Source organism: Apis mellifera, linkage group LG4, assembly GCF_003254395.2.
Source record: "Apis mellifera strain DH4 linkage group LG4, Amel_HAv3.1, whole genome shotgun sequence".
In the NCBI taxonomy this organism is placed as follows: domain Eukaryota; kingdom Metazoa; phylum Arthropoda; class Insecta; order Hymenoptera; family Apidae; genus Apis; species Apis mellifera.
Genome location: NC_037641.1, coordinates 12,114,593 through 12,134,242, shown reverse-complemented (window position 1 = coordinate 12,134,242; position 19,650 = coordinate 12,114,593). Strand labels below are relative to the sequence as shown.

General features: G+C 42.1%; 1 protein-coding gene across 2 annotated transcripts in view; it reads left to right on the top strand.

Annotated features, from left to right (window-relative positions):
* LOC408780 (signal-induced proliferation-associated 1-like protein 2) overlaps nt 1-19,650 on the top strand; it is a 28,311-nt gene that overhangs the window by 2,479 nt on the left and 6,182 nt on the right. For both annotated transcript variants that reach the window (XM_016911833.2, XM_016911832.2), the window contains exons 3-5: nt 17,330-17,555; nt 17,643-18,137; nt 19,346-19,594. In XM_016911833.2, the coding sequence (XP_016767322.1) occupies nt 17,330-17,555; nt 17,643-18,137; nt 19,346-19,594 (970 nt within the window). The remainder of the gene's footprint in view (nt 1-17,329; nt 17,556-17,642; nt 18,138-19,345; nt 19,595-19,650) is intronic.

The following is a 19,650-nucleotide window of genomic DNA, read 5'->3' as shown; positions in this document are numbered from 1 at the left end:
CCGACTCGCATAGTATTAACCGTTTTCGTAATACGTGCGAGCACTACTATATAAATTCTATTACAGTGAGAGAGAGAGAGAGAGAGAATGTGTGTGTGTGTGTGTGTGTGTGTGTGTGTGTGTGTGTGTGTGTGTGTGTGTGTGTGTGTGTGTGTGTGTGTGTGTGTGTGTGTGTGTGTGTGTGTGTGTGTGTGTGTGTGTGTGTGTGTGTGTGTGTGTGTGAGAGAGAGAGAGAGAGAGAGAGAGAGAGAGAGAGAGAGAGAGAGAGAGAGAGAGAGAGAGAGAGAGAGAGTTTTCGTTCGTCAAACGAATTTTTTTTTCCATTTCCTTTGATCCAATTGTTTTAAATTGTTTCGAGACACGTATTTATTTTGTTTATGGTGTTATTATCTTATTATTATTTCGATGTGGATTAGAGAATAAGCGTTTTCCCTGGATGACCAATAACACGAATTGCGTAGACCGTTTCCTGCGGCAATAACCTTCCCCCCTGGAGTCGAATTATCGTCGCTCTTTATGTGCCGTTGTGGATCGGATCGACAGGATACAGGTTCTTTAAAAGTAACCAAAGGCAATTAATTAAAGCCGGATGCGTTGATTGACCTCTGAATAAGTTTATCAGGGCTCGAGGATCGGGAGGCTTGGCTCTTTTCGTTCCACAACCGTTTGTTTGGAACCGATCGGTGAAACGATCGTTTATAATTTAAAACGCGTCCAAGAAATTCGTTCTATATAAAAAGACACGGCATAGATACAAGGCTTTGAACGATGTAAAAATAAGATTTTCTACATGCGAGATTATAAATAAATCCGATGTCTTTTTCGATCTATTTCCGATAAAGAAGGAAAATAAAACCAAGTGTGAAAATAGTATGTAACAGGATCGATAATCGAACGGATACAGAGTCCCTTTAATCGATCGTCGCTCGTTCGAATTCCAGGTCATCGAGGGGAGATTCCGTTGGTTTTTGATCGTTAGGAATAGTCGAATATGGAAGTATATACTTGTTACTTGTGTATACACACGTGTGTATGGTTATATCACAGCATGTGGTTAACTGTAAAAACGTCAGGTATATCTCAGACGGGGGACCTGGCTACGAGTAGCAGCCAGTAGTTGTCACCAATGCAGCTACGTTACGAATCAAAAAAGCATCGTCACCTGACACCTAAGATGCCTTGCTAAGAACTTTGGTTACGACGTTCGCTTATCTCTTTGCTACGAATAGCGGAGCAACCGGCAACGTCTTGTGGACAATTCTCGAGCCTTTTCACCTTGAGCGACATATCGAATTACCTATATTCGACAACAAGCTTGACCTATTCACGATTTCCACGAGTCTGCAGTAAGCAAAGCGCGCAAGTAAAAATATTCGAGCGAGAAATTTTCTTTCTTTCTTTTTTTTTTTTGCCTATTCGCGCAGTCTTTTTTTTTTTTTAAATATAATATCACGACAATGACGACAAATCGTTAAGTTTCGACTTTCGTAAATACGTGTTTCGAGATTGTCTCTTGAAGGAGCGCACTGCTCGCATGCTAACTCGTTGCGAAAGTAACAGTGGAAAAAATGCTCAACTTACGCTTTTATACGAGGAGACGCGAGTAAAACGTAAATAATGATTTTAATACGGGTGATTTCGATACAGGAGAAGGGGGGGAAAAAATTTTCCATTCAAGAATTTCAACGAGCGAGAAAAGCAGCGGAATCCAGCGGATTTTGCCGTATCATCGCGGCTGTTTATCATCGTTCGACTCGAGGATCTAGATATCGTTAGATCCACCTCCGTTCACTTTGTATCGCGGGTGTATCGCGAAGAAAAAGAAAAAAGAAAAAGGGGCCGTATTAGGTCAGTAGCATTCGGGTGTTCGTCCTCGATGGAAAGAAGAATAATAATAAGAGGAATTCAGCCTTCTCCTCCTTCCTTCTTATCCTCGATTCTCTCGGTTGGGTTAGGCTTGCCCCGAGTGACTCTTTCGAGTAACGGCATCTCGGACCCATCCTCTTCCTCCTCGTTCGACTTTACCACTCGCCTCCTCCGAATACTTTCAACGTTCGCGTTCACCGACACACACGCTGCTCCTCCTCCTCCACCTCCTCCTCCTCCGCCGCCTCCTCGTCCTTTCTCTTTTTCTTCTCTTCTTTCGCCCTCTTCTTCCCTTTTTCTACTCTCTCGCGCGCGCACTCTACGTTACGCTACGTAACACAGAACGTATGTATATCCGCCTGAGCGGATACGCATTCGAGAATTTAACGTGAAAGAAGAATTTCACGCTACGTATGTGTATTTTTCTATGAAATTTTCAAAAACCTTTTTTTTCTTTTCTTCTTCCATGATTCTCTCTATCTCTCTCTCTCTCTCGATAATGCGCGATTGCACGGAATACCTGAACGCGTACGCGGCCAAACGATCTGCTATCTTTCCCGACCGATGACGAAACACGGTGGATGAGTAATCGGTGATGAATAACGCGAACATTAGCGAGACGATACGGTTACAAAGCAACGCGTACAATCGTGAAGAGAGAGAGAGAGAGAGAAAAAGGGAGAGTTCGAAAATCGAACGACTCATTTTCACTCTTCTCCTCGCGGTATATTCGTGGAAAATTAGTACGCGCTTTTGAAAGTGAAATCTCGGCTCGAATAGTGGAATGGACAGTGGATCCCCGCGCAAGCTTTCCAAGGTTGAGGTGTAAAATAACGTGTAACGCGTCGGGTTTCCTTCGGGAGATGTTGAACGCGTAGGGAAGAAATCGTAGAAACGAGGCGTTTCGCGAATCGGCTTCACCGCGTCCCGTTTGAATTTTCTGGGTCATGGTACGCGCCGCTCTTTCCCACCGCCTTTCTATTTCGGTGCACTCGACTTCTCGGACACGGTTTGCGTGTCCCTCGTGTCACGTGCGCTCGCGCTCCGACCGTTGCGATTCTTTTTTCGAATTTTTTTTCGGACGACTCGCCCGATTGTTACATTATTCGACGATATCATGTACGAGCATCAGAAAAAGATGTGATTTTTCTTCAAAGAAAATCGAGATTCCAAAAAAATTTATATTACGTGTATATATATACGTATCGTGATATCTCTTTGTCGTGGAAAAACGCTTCTCGTTTTTCCCCCTTTATAACAATAAATACGGAAGAAGGAATCGTCGAAGATCGAAAGAAGATCCCCGAGGCCTGGTTCGAGGCTGTGTGGCGATGGTGGCACGTTGAATAGCCGGCGCGCTCCTTTTGTCACGCTCCTTTCCGAGCGGCAGCACACTTTACACGCATAAAACCTGTTTCGAGGTTTAAAATTTTCTTAAGAGATTTTCTGCGCGTGGCAGCCGTAAGTAATTTTGAGAGAGAGGTCAATTAGAGTTTCGGGGCGAGAATTCTCTCGCGATATTCGAGCAAGGTGGTACACGTGTAGGTAGGTAGGTGGAGTGGGGGAGTTCGCCTAGTGATAGCTTTCACTGACGATCGCGACAGCGTTAGAAGGGGATGGATGGATGGATGGATAGAGCGAGAAACACACGGCGCACGCGCACGTATCATCGAGTCGTGCGACGAGTCTTCGTAATAACGCTTGCTGCGGAACGATAATGAAAATAATGGATGGAACGAAAATACGGAATTTTCGAATGGAAAGGAGAAGAAAAAAAAAAAAGAAAGGAAAGTTTCCAACTTTCCAACTTATCCGACTTATTACTGCCCGGTCTTCTAATAATTTTCGTTCCTACTACTTTCACCGTTTTCGCACAAATTGCAGACAAGAACAAAGCGTTAATTTCATTAATAGCCATTTCGACCGACCGATCTCACCGAATATATATATAATACTTATTTTCCCCTGTTGGAATGTTCGTGTATATATATAAATTCCGAAACTCGGTTTACGATACGACGATCGATGTTACGCGATCTTTGTTGGATCGAGCACCGGACACGAATCGTTACGTCGAACGTTTCGTCGTTCCACCGGTGCTCAAGAAGATCGCTGCAAGCCGATAACGAAGCGGTTGCCCTGCCAGCGGAACGCCTATGAATAAGTCGGTGTTCCTTGCGTAACGCATCCTCGGACACGCCGCGTTCCTCTTCCTTCCACTTTCCTCCCGTATCGAAAATCGGCGAATCCACCGATTTAATTTTTCTTCGTCCAACCATCTGTACAAAATTTCGAGAATTTAATTCGATAATTCTTAAAAATAATATTGAAAGGAAAACAAAAAGGGGACCGCCTCGGAAGAGAATGAAAATTCTATAGCGTGTCGGTATATGATCGGTTGCCCCCATCTTTCGTGGATTAACTCGAGAAACCGAGTATCGAATTATCTATCCATCGTGATGCTCTTCCGGTGCCTCTCCAGCTTCCCTCCCTTCCTTCCTCTTTTTTTTTTTCTCCAGAAGAGGAAGAAGGGGAGGGCGAACGGCGGCGGGGTTTCGGTCTATTGACACCATCACCACGTCGAAGCGTTGATCCGTGGGAAAATATAGCATGACTTCCTATTTATTTTTATTTTCATTTTCTCCCCTCCCTCCTTTCTTACGTCGTTTAAAAAAGGAAAAAAGTGAATCACGAGCACCATCATCATCACAGAGGAAGCCGGATAGATGGATGGATCGATAGATAGATCGATAGCGGAAATATATATCGAAACGCCGAGATAATAAGCGAGCATGAATTTCTGAATAGAAATCACGGAGTGGAGGATACACACCGTCGATTAAGCGGGGGTTAGGCAGGTTAGGCAAGCGCGGAGGGACGGGTGAAGGAGGAGAGGGGCGTAGAGGAGGACTTCCGGTGCTCAGGGCCGTAGCGTGCCCTCAGCGTTTTATTCTCCCTTCTTCTTCTTCCCACCAACAAAGGACGACTTCTGTCTCGAGAAGGGCCACGTAGAGAGAGAGATCCTTCGTCCTTCTCTCCAAAGAGAAAATATCGTCGCTTCGTCGCCTCTTCTCCCAAAAGTATCCTCCTCTTCTTTGTTTCTATTTGCTGTAAAAATTGAGGATTATATATTATTCTCTCTTACAGGATAATTTCCAATCTTTACTTACAAAACCACCTAGGTTTCGAGCTTAGATAGATATGGTTATAATATGTAAATATGTAATAATAATATAATATATAAAATATAATAATATAATAAATATGATTATAAATTAGATGAGAAACCGCCGTCTGTTCGCATTAGTTCGGGTAATTAAAGGCATTAAAGGGAGGAGAGGTTATGTTGATTGTAACTCTCGATCGATAATGCATAAATTTCGGATGATCAGAGTAATATTTTTTTCGAATTATTGAAACGAATCCGCGCCTAGAGAAAATTCTCGGCCTTATCGTTAACCTTAACCCCTTCCACGTGCCCTTCTCGCAACAATGTCGTCGCGAACAAGCGGTGGCGATCACGCCGTGCTGGCATTGTATTCAAATATTCCTGTCCCGTGAACGAAGGAAGGAAGGAAGGGTGGAAGGGAAAAGGGAAAGCGGAGGGACGGAAACGGAGAGGGGGGGGGGAGGAAGGACGAAGCGATAGTTTATCCTTTAGTTTTTTTTTCTTCGTCGTCCTTTCAAACATCGAATGAAAGTCATCGAACGAGGCGCGCGAGACGAGAGATAGTCTTGAGTTTGTTCTTGTCTATCATCTAAATCGCGTGATTTCATAGAATAAAAAGGAAGCTGGTTAGTTGCGAGCGACGACGATTCGTTTCGTTTCGAGACGAAAATTTTATCCACGTTGAGACAAACGGATGGAATACGGCGTGTATATAATCGTGTTTCCCTTTCCAGAGGATTATTTTCGTCCCTCGGCGGGAGACGACTCTTAAACGTTTCTTTTCTTTTCCATCCCGTTTCTCCATCCCTCTCCGGAATTCGACAAAATTGTAAAATCCTCGAGATACCGTTAATTCCGAATGAAACGCGGTGGAACACTCGTTCTGGGCATATTTCGAAGGGAAAAGAGCGTAGAATAAAATAGCCTTTGACAATTTTTTAAGAAATTGTTTTCTATTTGGTGACAAATTAAATAAATCAATTTGAAATATCATAACTTTTGAAAGAAATACTCATTCTGGGGATATTTCAAAAAAGAATCGAAATCGTTAATTTCGAAAAAAAAATACAATCCAGATTACTCATTTAGTATACGTTTCAAGTAGGAAAAGAATCTAGAACAGCGTTGCCTTTTTTGTTTCCTATCTCCTTTTGTTGACAACGAAATTCGAAACAATGCCAACCAATCTCCGAACTCGTAAAAAAAAATTATTAAATCTTCGAAACCATTTCGAAATCCCTGATTCGCTCGTATTCCCCTTCTTATCGGACGAGGGAAGAGGAGGGGAGAAGGAGGAAAGCGAGGAACGAATCATTGGAAGCAGCGCCGCTCTGCTGCCACACCGCCAGTTCTCCTTTTTTCCATCCAGGTTGCAAGCCTGTTCATTCATTCCCCGCTAGTATCGTTCTTTCATCGCCGGTTAGGCAACTCATCGGCGCAACTCGTTACCTCGTTCGAAACAGTTCGCGCAAGACGATGTTAATTGCAGCTTGCATACCGACACGCGAGACGCGCGTTTCCTTCGAAATTCGCCTTTGTTCCTCCTTTGCAAAAGGAACGTCCCGATTTTCCTCGCCTCGTGGCGAAAAAAGGAAACAATTCTCTCTCTCTCTCTCTATCTCTTTCTCTCTCTCTCTCTCGATCATCCGCTCGATCGGTGTCGAAAAAAGAGAGACAGAAAAAGAAAAAATTATCGCACCAGGGAAACGAGGGTAACGACCGTACCGACGCCTGTATTTCTCCAAGCCAAGTTACACTCACCGCATGCAGACTCGTTGCGTGGACGGCAAGCTGCCAAGTTCTCTTCACGATTCTCGATTCTCCATTCTCGAAGGGTCAACGATCGAACGCGCCTCGTATTTCGATATTTAACAGGAGATCCGAAGAGGGATTCGAAACAGCAAAAAAAAAGACAAACTTTTCTTCTCATACCAATATTTAATATCTTTATCCTTCTCGTATACACATACATATACAGATACATATATACGTATATATATCGACTCGAAGCGTTACTTTTCGAGCATTGCCAAAAGCGATCAGCCAGAAAGAAAGAGTGTATTTATAGATCGACCGTTAAAAACTGCATAACCGAGTGACGGCGATGACCGGGGAGAACAGGGTCGTAGTACGGGACCGGTCTCTTAATCTTCTCTCTTCTCGAAATAAACGCCCTCCGCGAGGCACGGCGGAGCCCGGTGGTTCAGGGCTAGGAAAAACTAACCAACAACAAATCTACACTATTCGAACGAATTGTCTCGGTTTTCTTCTTCTCGATTTGCTGGGAAATCGACGGCCGGGATTAAGCAGTTAGTAGACCTGTTGTGACGCCCGTGACGGAATATAAAGGAGATGTAAGGAGATAAAATAAAAATAAGGGGAAATGAATAAAGTAACAAAAGAACGAGGAAAAGAGGAAGATTGGAACGAAATTGGAGATAGAGGTGTTTCGTTGAGAGAACAAAAGAGAGGACGAGGCTGAGAAATCGAAATAGAGAATGAAGATAGGGGAGGGGTGGGGTGGGGTGGGGGGAGTATAGCGACATATGCCACGTAACCTCGTGCAGTGGGAGAGAAGAGTAGGATCGGGGAGGGGAGGGGAGGGGAGGCTTATGATCGCCATATGCTCTCTCCCGCATGTCGGCCGGGAACAACGATTAACAAGTATGGTAATTCGCGTCGAGAGAATTCGAGCATCGAGTCTTCCATTCGATTCGAGTCGATCGTGCTTTGAGTAATGAAAAGAGAAAAATGGTTATACAAGAAGGATATATTCTGTAACAAAACTGTATTATTGATTAATTTTCGAATAGATTTTGTTATTTTGTCAATCTTGTGTGAAAATTATTATGACGGGAAATAGAGAATTAGGGAGAATTGTGTAAAAATTTTTAGAAATATAAATTATTCAGATCAGAGATTCAGAAATTCAGAGCATTCGTAGAAAAGTAAAAATAAAAGTTGCCTCGAATAATCACTTATCGAAACACTCGAGTAATATTTTCGTATAAACAATTCGATCGTTTGGTATTTTTCCGATTATTGTTATTGTTTTCGACGATAAATTATCGAAATAGGTTTAGAATTGCGCGTTATAATTCGAATAAAAATTAGTTTAGAAGAAGGAATTATTTATTAAAAATTTTCATATAAATCTCCATCATTCGACGTTACGATTATTACACAGGGTACAGAATTGACGATCTGTTGAAAAAGTAAAGTAATTTCGAATAAAATTTGCTTCGAGCAATCTCTCATTAAAATACTCGAGCAACTTATTTCCATATAAGCCTCGACCGTTCAATTGTTTTCGCGATTATTATTACGTTTCGAACGATAAATTTATCGAAGTAACGTAACGTCGACTATTAAATTTCGCCCATCTATGCTTTCTCTCTCTTTCTCTCTCTCTCTAACTTCCACTCGAGAGAGTACGGTCGAATCGCGCGATCGATCCTTTTCCGATAAACACTGTTACAGTTATTTCTTCGAAAATAAAATTGTATCGACACGCGACGGAGAGAGAGGAGATACACGTATAAAACTCGATATGGTGGTACAACAAGCTTGTAAGCGGGTTATTACGTCGTCACGACGTTCGACCAAAAAAAAAAGGGGGAAAAAAAAGAAAGGAAAGAAGATAAGCGAGATTCAAATAAAAGATACGGCTTAAGGAAGGAGTTTCGGGCAACTCCTCCTTCGAAAAATACGTCTTTCGATAACGCGTTCGTGTCGTCGCGTTATTCCTATTCCGAGTCCCACCTTCCCCACTTAGGTTAGGTTAGACCGCGTTTAGACTTACCTCTCTCTCTCTTTCTCTGTCTCTCTCTCTCTTTCTCCCGTCCAATGTAATTCTACGCGCGCTCTAGAAATCATATACACGCAACCTGCATTACTGGCTGAGCACCGAGCCTGTTTACCTGGTTTAAATGGAATGCTCGGTGCGATCTTTACTCGGCGGATTACAAAATCGTTGCGAGCGATATTTATCGATTCTCGCGCCTTCGATGTATTCCGCCCATATTCGTCCAGACCTGTCGGCTCGGAGTTTACGTATCGATGTATCGAATCTTGAAACGGTTTCAATGCCGATATGATGGAATCAACTGGTGCTTGGAACAACGTGCTCTTTATTCTATCGTTCTATCCTTTTTTCCCCCTCCATTTCCTTTCTCTTTTCCTCTCGTGCATTCCGTATATATATATATATATATATATATATATATATATATATATATATACGCGAAACGAATTTAACGTAATGCGCAGAGAAAAAAAAAAGGTAACAATGAATATTTAGCTAATATTTTCCTGTCGAATGTCGATAAATTAATAATAATAATCTCGGAAGGTGCCCGCATACGACCATTCGATATCGTCTAAAATGCTTACTGTTATTATCGATCGAATGCGGGCTTCTTACGAAACTTTTACGAGCCGCGACAACTCGGTGGGGGGGAGAGGAGGAGATTTTTCGAAGAAATGGCGCGCGAGAAAGGTTCGCGAGGAAAAATATAGGGACTCGTCTCGCAATTGAAGGAAACTAGGAAACGATCGCCTCGAAAGCGCAACCTCGATAAACGTGTCGTATCGTATCGTATCGTTCTTAACATTGACTCCGTCATTATTTTTAGCTGATTAATTGCCCCGACTTGCCTTGTTTCATTCCCCTCGCTCTCTTCTCCCTCCCTCTCTCCCTCATTTCATTCGAGTACGAAGAAAAAGGAAGTCGTTGACCCGATACGTCAGCCTTGCGTAACGTAGGCTTTACACACGTGACCCGTACGTTAATCGTCGTATCTACAAACGCTATGAGAAAGAGATAGACAGAGAGAGAAAAAAAAGAAATAAGAAGAAAGCGAGACACACGCGCGCCCGATGAAAGTTCGATCGAAAGATCGTGATCTGAGGAATTATTCAAACCGACGTTCTTGTCTCGTCTCGTCTTGTCTTTCTTTTCTCTCTCTTTTTCCCCCATCTCCAAGGATTCGAATTCCCTCATAACGCTTCGCGTTGTTCCACATCGAGCCTCGTTTGTGAACCTCCTACGTCGCTCGAGATAGCGAAAAGGAGGGAATGATTTATCATCCGTCCTCCTCCATCGCGTAGTAGTATATTGCTCACGAATTCACGGCCTTTCTTTCATTGTATCGTCGTGCCAATAAACAAGAAAACCGAAGCGATACGAAACAACAATTAGCCTTTTCATCCTACGTTTTTTATCAACTGTTGAATGCCACTGTTGTCATATATATATATGTACACGTTGTATTCGACTCGCGAATGGAAGATTGAGAGGGAAAATAAAACACGATACTCGTCGATATCGACGAACATATATGTTCGATCAAACGAGCGAATGAACGAATTTTTTTTTTTTTCGATAATTCGTTCGGCGGTTATGACGAAGATAGATGGAACAAAAGGAAGAAGGGGGGGAAGGAAGGGGATTACGCGAAGGATCCTAGAATATATATATATATATATATATATATATATTATTCCCCCTTCCTTCCTTCAAGTTCGAAACACGTTTGTGCAGGTTGGGACAGGTCGAAACGAAACTGCTCGATTCCCTTCGACAACAGTAGTTTGTTAAACAGTAGTTATTCTCTTGTTCGCCTCGTCCCAGTCGAGCGGCAGAGTTCGTGCGAAGCGGTTCGCGATCGGTGACCGATACCCCCCTCGATGCCGATCAAGATCGTGGACGGCCTCATAGAGTGTGTAGCGCGTCTCGTTCCGTCCCCGAGAAAGAGGAGGAGTATCTCTGGCAAGGAAAATAGGAAGAGGAACGGACAGGTATAGATATATATATATGTATTTTTTTTTTCAATTCGATTCAATTCTTTCTTCGTTATATTATTAATCTCTTATTAGTGGCGAAAAATTTTGAAAAAAAAAAATGGTGGAAAGGGGTTCGAGAGAAATTAATAATTCCATTCCATTTTTTTAATCGATTCATTTATTAGTAGCGAAAAAAAATAAAGTGGTGGAGATTCCATAATGAGATTCCATTTTTTCAATCGATTCATTTATCAGTGGCAGAAAATTAAAAAAAAAATAAAATGGTGGAGATTCCATAATTAGATTCCATTTTTTCAATCGATTCATTTATCAGTGGCGGAAAATTAAATAAAAAAAATAAAATGGAGATTCCATAATTAGATTCCATTTTTTTAATTGATTCATTTACCAATGGCGAAAAATTGAAAAAAATAAATGGACATTCTATTTTTTTAATAGATTTATTTACCAGTGACGAAAAATTAAATAAAAAAAATAAAATGGTGGAGATTCCATTTTATTAGATTCCATTTTTTTAATCGATTCATTTACCAATGGCGAAAAATTGAAAAAAATAAAATGGTAGAAATGGGTTCGAGAGAAACATAATTCGATTCCATAATGAGATTCCATTTTTTCAATCGATTCACTTAATCTCTTCTACTGTGTTACTAATTTCTTACCAGTGGCGAAAAATTGAAAAAAAAATAAAATAAAATGATGGAAAGGGGTTCGAGAGAAACGTAATTCGATTCCATAATGAGATTCTATTTTTTCAATCGATTCATTTACCAGTCGCAAAAAATTGAAAAAAAAAATAAAATGATGAGATTCCATTTTTTCAATCGATTCATTTACCAGTGGCGAAAAATTGAAAAAAAAAAAATAAAATGGTGGAGAATTTATAATGAGATTTTTCAATCGATTCATTTACCATTGGCGAAAAATAAAATGGTAGAAATGGGTTCGAGAAAAACATAATTCGATTCCATAATGAGATTCCATTTTTTCGATCGATTCACTTACTCTCTTCTGCTAATCTCTTATCAATGACAAAAAACTGACAAACAAAATAAAATAGTTGAAAAGAGAAGGTTCGAGAGAAACCCATATAATTCGATTTCATTTTTTCGATCGATTCAAAATTACACTCTTCCACTAATGGCGAAACACGATAAACGGATAAAAGGGAAAGAAAAATTGGATTCCGGATAATGAAATTCCAATTCCATTGGCTAGGGATACGTGGGATGTGAGTGTCATCCAACGGGTGAAATGTGGAGCGCGGGGAGAGTTACGTAAGGGGAGGATTGGTTTTGGCTCCTTGGAAAGTTTTGGAAGGGTATTGGTATTTGGTCGTGGACGGAGGGAGGGCAGCAAGGATCGGTTTGAAAGGGCTCGGTATGTATAGCTCGGCATATACCTCCCCGTGACCGTGTTGTTGGCCATCCACGATGACTCACGAGCCGTGGAAAAGAAACTGCTCGGCCGCCTCCCCGGGCCCAGCTCCCCGCATTCCTTCTCGATTGTCCCAATTTGAAAGAGCGCATTCCTGAAAGCTTACCACCCGTGCCTTGCCCCACAGCACATCGCCAGAACTCATCGTTCTTCTTCTTCTTCTTCCTCTTCTTCTTTTTCTCTTCATTACACACCCTTCCTGGGAAAAATTTTTCAGACTCGGACGGATATACTTCGTTACGAGATGGTTAAATTCGTTATCAGTAATTGTTGTAATTGGTGTTTGTATTATATTTGGAGTAGAGAGCTATTTCTTGTGAAAAGGAGGATTAAAAATTTTCTCGTCAAAGGAAATTGGAAGTTTTTGGAGAAGAGTTTGAAAGTGAAAGAGAGGAGGAATAAAATACCTAAATTTAAATTCTTATTTCCAAAGATGTATAATCGACGATTTCTTCTAATTTCTACTTCCTATATATTAATTCCATTTTTTTCATCCTTATTTTACATAATATATATATAACCTCTTCTCGATCGATCATTCAGAGTTAAGAAGAAAAGTATCCGAATATTCATTCGATCCTCTGTTTGTTCTGTTTCCGAAACAAAAATTTCTATTATTCGTCATCCTTGCGTAATACGCGCCCTTCCAAACGATGTGCTTCCCTACGCAACGATTACGAACCGAGGGCGAGCAACGAGGAGAAGAATTCTCGAATTCCGCACCGAGCGAGGATGGATTAGGACGGCACACATGTGGCGGCTCCCTCCCCCCCTCCTCTCCCGCGCAGCTTTAAGAGAAGCGCTCCTTCCGAGAGAAAGAGAGAGCAGCCCTGTTTCTCGATTAACCGGCAAAAAAGTAATCGCTCGGCTGGAGGCGACGCGCCATCGGCCGAGGACCTCCTTCGCGCCATTACACCACTACTACCACCCCTTCCTTCCCTCTTTCCTCGATATCGCGAACGTTTCTCCATTCTCGGTCGGAGAACGCTCGTCCACGCTGCGTTTTCACTCCCGAAACACACACACACACACATACACAGCAGCAGACACACAGCAGCAAACACACAGAGAGAGGGGAAGAGACCACACACACACAGCACACAGCAGCAAACACACAGAGAGAGGAGCGACCACACACACACACACACAGCACACAGCAGCAAACACACAGAGAGAGGGAGGAGATATCACACACACACACACACACACACACACACACACACACACACACACACACACACACACACACACACACACACACACACACACACACACACACACACACACACACACACACACACACACACACACACACACACACACACACACACACACACACACAACAGTAGCAGCAGCAAACACACAGAGAGAGGGGGAGAGACCACACACACACACGCATACACGCACGCACACACGCACACACACCAAACACACACACAGAGGGGGGGCGGTCGCCGTTGTCCCGAATCCCTTTTCCTCCCCTCCCCCTCCTCTTTTCGTTTTACGCCCTTGTCTCCCTGATTTCTTTCCAGCCTGTTTCCATTTCCCATCCGTTCAGGATGAGAAGAAGAATTTCCATTCCTTGCGAAGAATCGATGGATTTTGTGTTTGATTCGATCTTGAAATGAATCGGAATCTCGATCGCTTCTATCAAGAGAAGGACGATAGGCTAATTCGAGGCACGTTTTAGTTACGAACGTAGAGAGAAATAAGTGGAAAGAAATCTTCTTCCTTTTCTTCCCGCGCGAAAATGTAATTTAATTCGTGCTATCATTATCGTATTGCGTATTTTTATTCGGCTTCTCTTTCTCTCCTTCTCTCTTTCTCAGAGATCGTTGGATGATCGGAATGAAAAGTCGGCGAGTGAGGGTAAAAGGGTTTGGAGGGAGAGAGAGCCTAAAACTCTCCTTCGATGAATTCGTTCGACGAATTCGCACGATTGAAAAAAAGAAAAAAAGAAAGGAAGAAAGAAAGAAAGAAAGGAATAATTACTCCGTTGGTTGGCGTAGCCAAGTTGCATCTCGTAATCAACGAGCGGAAGCCGGTTGAAGAAAAAGCAGTGTTTTACCACGGTAAATGGTGCTCGATGTTATTACGATCTCTCGCCGACAACCTCGTTTGCGATCCCAGAAAGGGGCGAAAATAATATTTTCTATCCGGAGCGGCTTTATACGGTTGTGCGTATATTCACGCTCGAGGGATTCGTGAAAAATGCGCGATTCCTTTCCACAACCCACCTTTCCACCTCTCCACCTCGCGGAAAATTCTCTTCTCGGCGGTAATTGTTGTGAAAAAAGACGAGGAGGGGAGGGAAGGGGAGAAGAAGCGATTGTTCCCTCGATTCCCAGAGAAGAAGAAATTATCACCAACTTGATGTTTAACTTTTATTTGCTCGCAATATCGCTCGCGAAAACGCCGCCTCTTCTTCTTCTTCCTCTTCTTCACCCTTGGAGAAATCGAGGGGGGAAATTTCCAACGAGTAACGAGCGAGCACGCTCGCTCACCTTCTTACGGAGAGGAGAAACGTGGAAAAGTATAAACGGGGAGGAAAGATCGGGGGCATTACTTCGCGATACGCCCGTCGTAGACCGCAAAGCAAAGAATGCGAGAACATTTGCATAACTAGTTCGGATGATCGGCTCTTCTGTTTCGCGCAACACCTATTCGAATTTACTACGCGTATTATGTATACCCGTTTCCAGCCGCATATCCGCGTTTTTATCCGCCGCCTCGTTCAAATTTATAACTCGCGTGACGTAACCAAGGATAATATTCCCTTTCGATCGTTACGACTTGCTCGACGATCTCTCGAAACGTTTTCGCGATTTATCTTTTTAACGAAAACGTTTGTTTATCGTATCGTGTGTCACCTATATCGCTCCCGTCCGATATCGTTTCAATTTTATCGCGAGAACGATAAACTCGACGAAAAATTGTAATTTATCGGATTAAGTGTATATATATATATCGTATCGCATCGTGATTCCGCTACAAAACAGGTAACTATATCTTGTGTTTCGCTCTTTTATTTATATTCCAATCGATCTTTGCTCGTTTTCGAGCTGAATGAAAAAAGATGGAGGAGAGTCTCGTTGGTCTTTCATCTCGAAAAAACTACGCTGCAACGATACAAGGAACCGGGTTCTGACGTTTTACTTTCATACGATCACGTGCAAGCGAATACGACCGATGAACGATGCTTCTGCGGTTACACGCATCTCGAACGTTCCCACAATGCAACGAGCGTCGCCTCGTATGTAAAAGTCGTCGTACACGTTCACCTGTGCGTCTGTGATTTCGGTCTCGTTTTTGACGACGCGCCTCAACCCAACCGCCCTCCCAGAGAATCCGATACTCGAGCGAGTCCGAACGAGGTTTGATCTTTCGTCGAATCGTTCGTCGAAAATATTTAGATGCCTGTATTCGATAATCAATCGAAGTTGCGCGTTCTCCGAAGTCGTTTCTTTCTCGGTTTATAAGAGATAACATGATCTCTCGGTTCTTTGAATCGAATTACGAGCCAGTGGTATCGATCTCGAGGAAACACTTTCATTCCATCCGTCCAATTTACATAATGATAAATATTACGAAAAGAAAAAACAGCGTACATCTTCCGGTACAGTCACGAATGACTTCCGGTGACAGCAGTCGCCGCACGGTTCACGGCATCCTTTTCCCCTCTGTCTACGTATTTCCATCCCGTTATTGTTCGCGAGGACGCTAAAACGTGCCGTGCCGCGTGTCATCCTTAAAAGTACGCGCGTTACCTCGATACACGCGTTTTCGATCTAATCCGAAAATGAATACGAGGAGCATGACGTCGGGCCGAACGAACCGTGCAGAATTCTGAGAACTTTCGCACGGTGTAATCTGGTTGGAAAAAAAAAGGGGAGAGCGTAGGTGCACGCTTGCCCGCGAGATCCTCCCGTTGTTTCGAGCGAGAGATATTTCACGGTCGCGATTCGTTTCGATTTTTCGAAACGCGCGCTGCATGCGCCGCCGAAGAGTGCCGAGCGAGGGCGGAAAAGGACGAGCGATAAACCGACGCGCGCGAAATGCGCGGAATGCAGCGGGCCACAGGGCAACGCGTGACCGTGATCATTCGTGCCAAATGCCTTCGAACCGCTTCGTTTCTTGTCATCCCGTTAGACTCTGGTGGCGCGCACGGATTACATTCGTTATTCCCCGCATTCGACACCGTGGAAAATGCGCGATATTTCCTTCCCTCCTGTTCTCGCCTCGTTCCCGATTCGTTCTCGATTACAAGGGGAATGTTGGCCGACGCCAACGCCTCTGTCGTCTTCGCGTTGTTCGAATTCGCCGACAAATGCCGCTCGTTGCGTTCGAGAACCGCGAGAGGACGCGAAGGAGACGCGCATGCGCGTCATCGATTAATCCAAGTTTCGATCGTTGGTCGCGTACGAGCTACGAGGTACCGGTTCTCTCTTTAACAATGGAAAATCGCCCATTCACCGAACACATTTGGAGAGTCGGGCAACGGTACGACTGTAAATGCCGCGATTCACCGATTGCCACGCTTCTTCCCTTCCACGCATCCTCTTCTCGCAACAACGATGCTGGATCGAGTCACGCTTCGAAATCTTACGCATACGTATAACGCTAAACTTTTATACCTATACTGAAACCTACAAGAGAGAACAAAAATATTTTTTCGCAAAACGATTTTAATTTCGCGCAATTTCCTCGCACGTTAGATTAACATCTAGATTGCCATTAATCGCTACGAGACCTAGTGTAGCGTAAATGTAGCGTTCCTCGGAAAAGAAATGGCTCAAGAGTACAAAACCCACGGGACACGGTCTAGATGCGTAGGCGTATGCTCGCGTGGAACGTGAACGCGTAAATGGGAAGGGCGGTGGACGCTTCTAATTAAACGTCCTACTTTACTTTGGCGTTGATAGCGTGATCGACCGACCACGTCTGTTCCAAGCTTCTTTCCGTAACCCTGCCACGTAATTTCCGTGAAAACAAAAATATTCTCTTCACGTTTCCACCCCTCTCGATGTTGATCGATCGATCGTTTGCCCCCAGAATGAAGAGATGATCGCAAGCCTATCGATACACAGTGGCGGCGGAGGCGGTGGAGGCGGCGGCGGTGGCGGTGGAAGCAGCGGAGGTAGCAGCGGAGGGCCGAGCAGCCGCGTGGGCCGTGGATTGGCCCTTCACAGGTCCAACTCGAGCTTGGAGCTTCCTCACAGTCCAGACCCTGCCTCTCGAGTCCCGGAGACTCCCCTGCGTAGGGAGTATGGATCTCACGGTAAATTCGCCTCGTCCTCACGTTATTTGAATCAGAAAGAAAATAAAATTATACATTTGCCTACGAAATTAAAATTGAAATTTTCAGGAAGCATCGACGTAGTGGCACAATCGGGTGTGATGATCGGGGAGAATCTGTTCGCTATGCTTCAAGACTTGAGGCCGTCCCCTGCCTCGTCGACGCCCGATCAACGGAACTCGGTCGGCATGGAGTACCTGAGACGCGTCCCGGACGGCCAATCGGTCGACGTGGACGAGGTGTGCGGACCGACCGGCAACTCCAGCCCGAAATTACGATTGAAACTGCACAGATTGTGGGGGGCTAAGGCCGCGCCGCGCGCCATGGAGGAGAGCAGCTGCGCCAGCCCCGTCGTTTCGGCCGACGTCGAGGAGAGGCACAGAAGGCGGGCGTTCGCCCACTACGACTGCCAATCGCTCACGGCGAATCTCGGCTACGCTGCCAAGCTCAGGGGTATCCTCCTCGCGCGCAGAAGGAACACGGCGACCGGCGCCTCGGCCGCAAGCTCCTTCAGGGCGTCCACGCCCGATGAAACCCCCGAGGAGGATGCCGGCGACGGCAGAGGTGAGCTCTGATAACTTTCTTTTATCCGATTAGGATAAATTTCCATAATTTTTTTATATAATTGTAAATATAATAATAATAATATAATATAATAAAATATACAATATAATAATATAATATAATATAATAAAATATAAAATATAATAAAATATAATAATATAATATATAAACTTTCTTCTATCCAATTAGGATAAATCAATTTCCATAATTTTTTTATATAATTATAAATATAATAAAATATAAAATATAATAATATAATAAAATATAAAAAAATATAAATATAATAAAATATAAAATATAATAATATAATATATAAACTTTCTTCTATCCAATTAGGATAAATTTCCATAATTTTTTTATATAATTGTAAATGTAATAAAATATAAAAAAATTAAATATAATAAAATATAATAATATAATATATAAACTTTCTTCTATACAATTAGGATAAATCAATTTCCATAATTTTTTTATATAATTATAAATATAATAAAATATAAAATGTAATAAAATATAAAAAAATATAAATATAATAAAATATAAAAAAATTAAATATAATAATAATATAAAATATAATAATATAATATATAAACTTTCTTCTATCCAATTAGGATAAATCAATTTCTATAATTTTTTTATATAATTATAAATATAATTATGATTATAAATATAATAAAATATAAAAAAATATAAATATAATAAAATATAATAATATAATATATAAACTTTCTTCTATCCAATTAGGATAAATTTTCATAATTTTTTTATATAATTGTAAATATAATAAAATATAAAATATAATAAAATATAAAAAAATTAAATATAATAAAATATAATAATATATATAAACTTTCTTCTATACAATTAGCATAAATTTCCATAATTTTTTTATATAATTATAAATATAATAAAATATAATAATATAATATATAAACTTTCTTCTATCCAATTAGGATAAATTTCCATAATTTTTTCATATAATTATAAATATAATAATATAATATAATATAATAAAATATAAAAAAATATAAATATAATAAAATATAAAATATAATAATATAATATATAAACTTTCTTCTATCCAATTAGAATAAATTTCCAAAATTTTTATATAATTATAAATATAATAAAATATAAAATATAATAATATAATATAATATAATATAATTTAATATTATATTTTTTAATATACTCACTTTTATACATAGGTAACGACTTGCTGGAGTCGTGCCCGTTCTTTCGAAACGAGATCGGTGGCGAGGGGGAGCGGGAGGTTGGGCTGACTCGATGCTCCCCGGGAAACGGAGTTCACAGACCGTCCCTGTCGTACGGCGTCGCCGTTCTGGAGCCTGGCCCCGGCGAAACATCGTGGAAGCACACTTGCCCCCTTCAGAAACGACCGCTCCCTATCGAGAGCGTCGACGAGGGCGCCCATTACTACAGACGCTATTTTCTCGGTGAGCCCCTCCTTCCCTAAACCCTCCTTCGAGATCGAGATGATCGAATAAAAAAC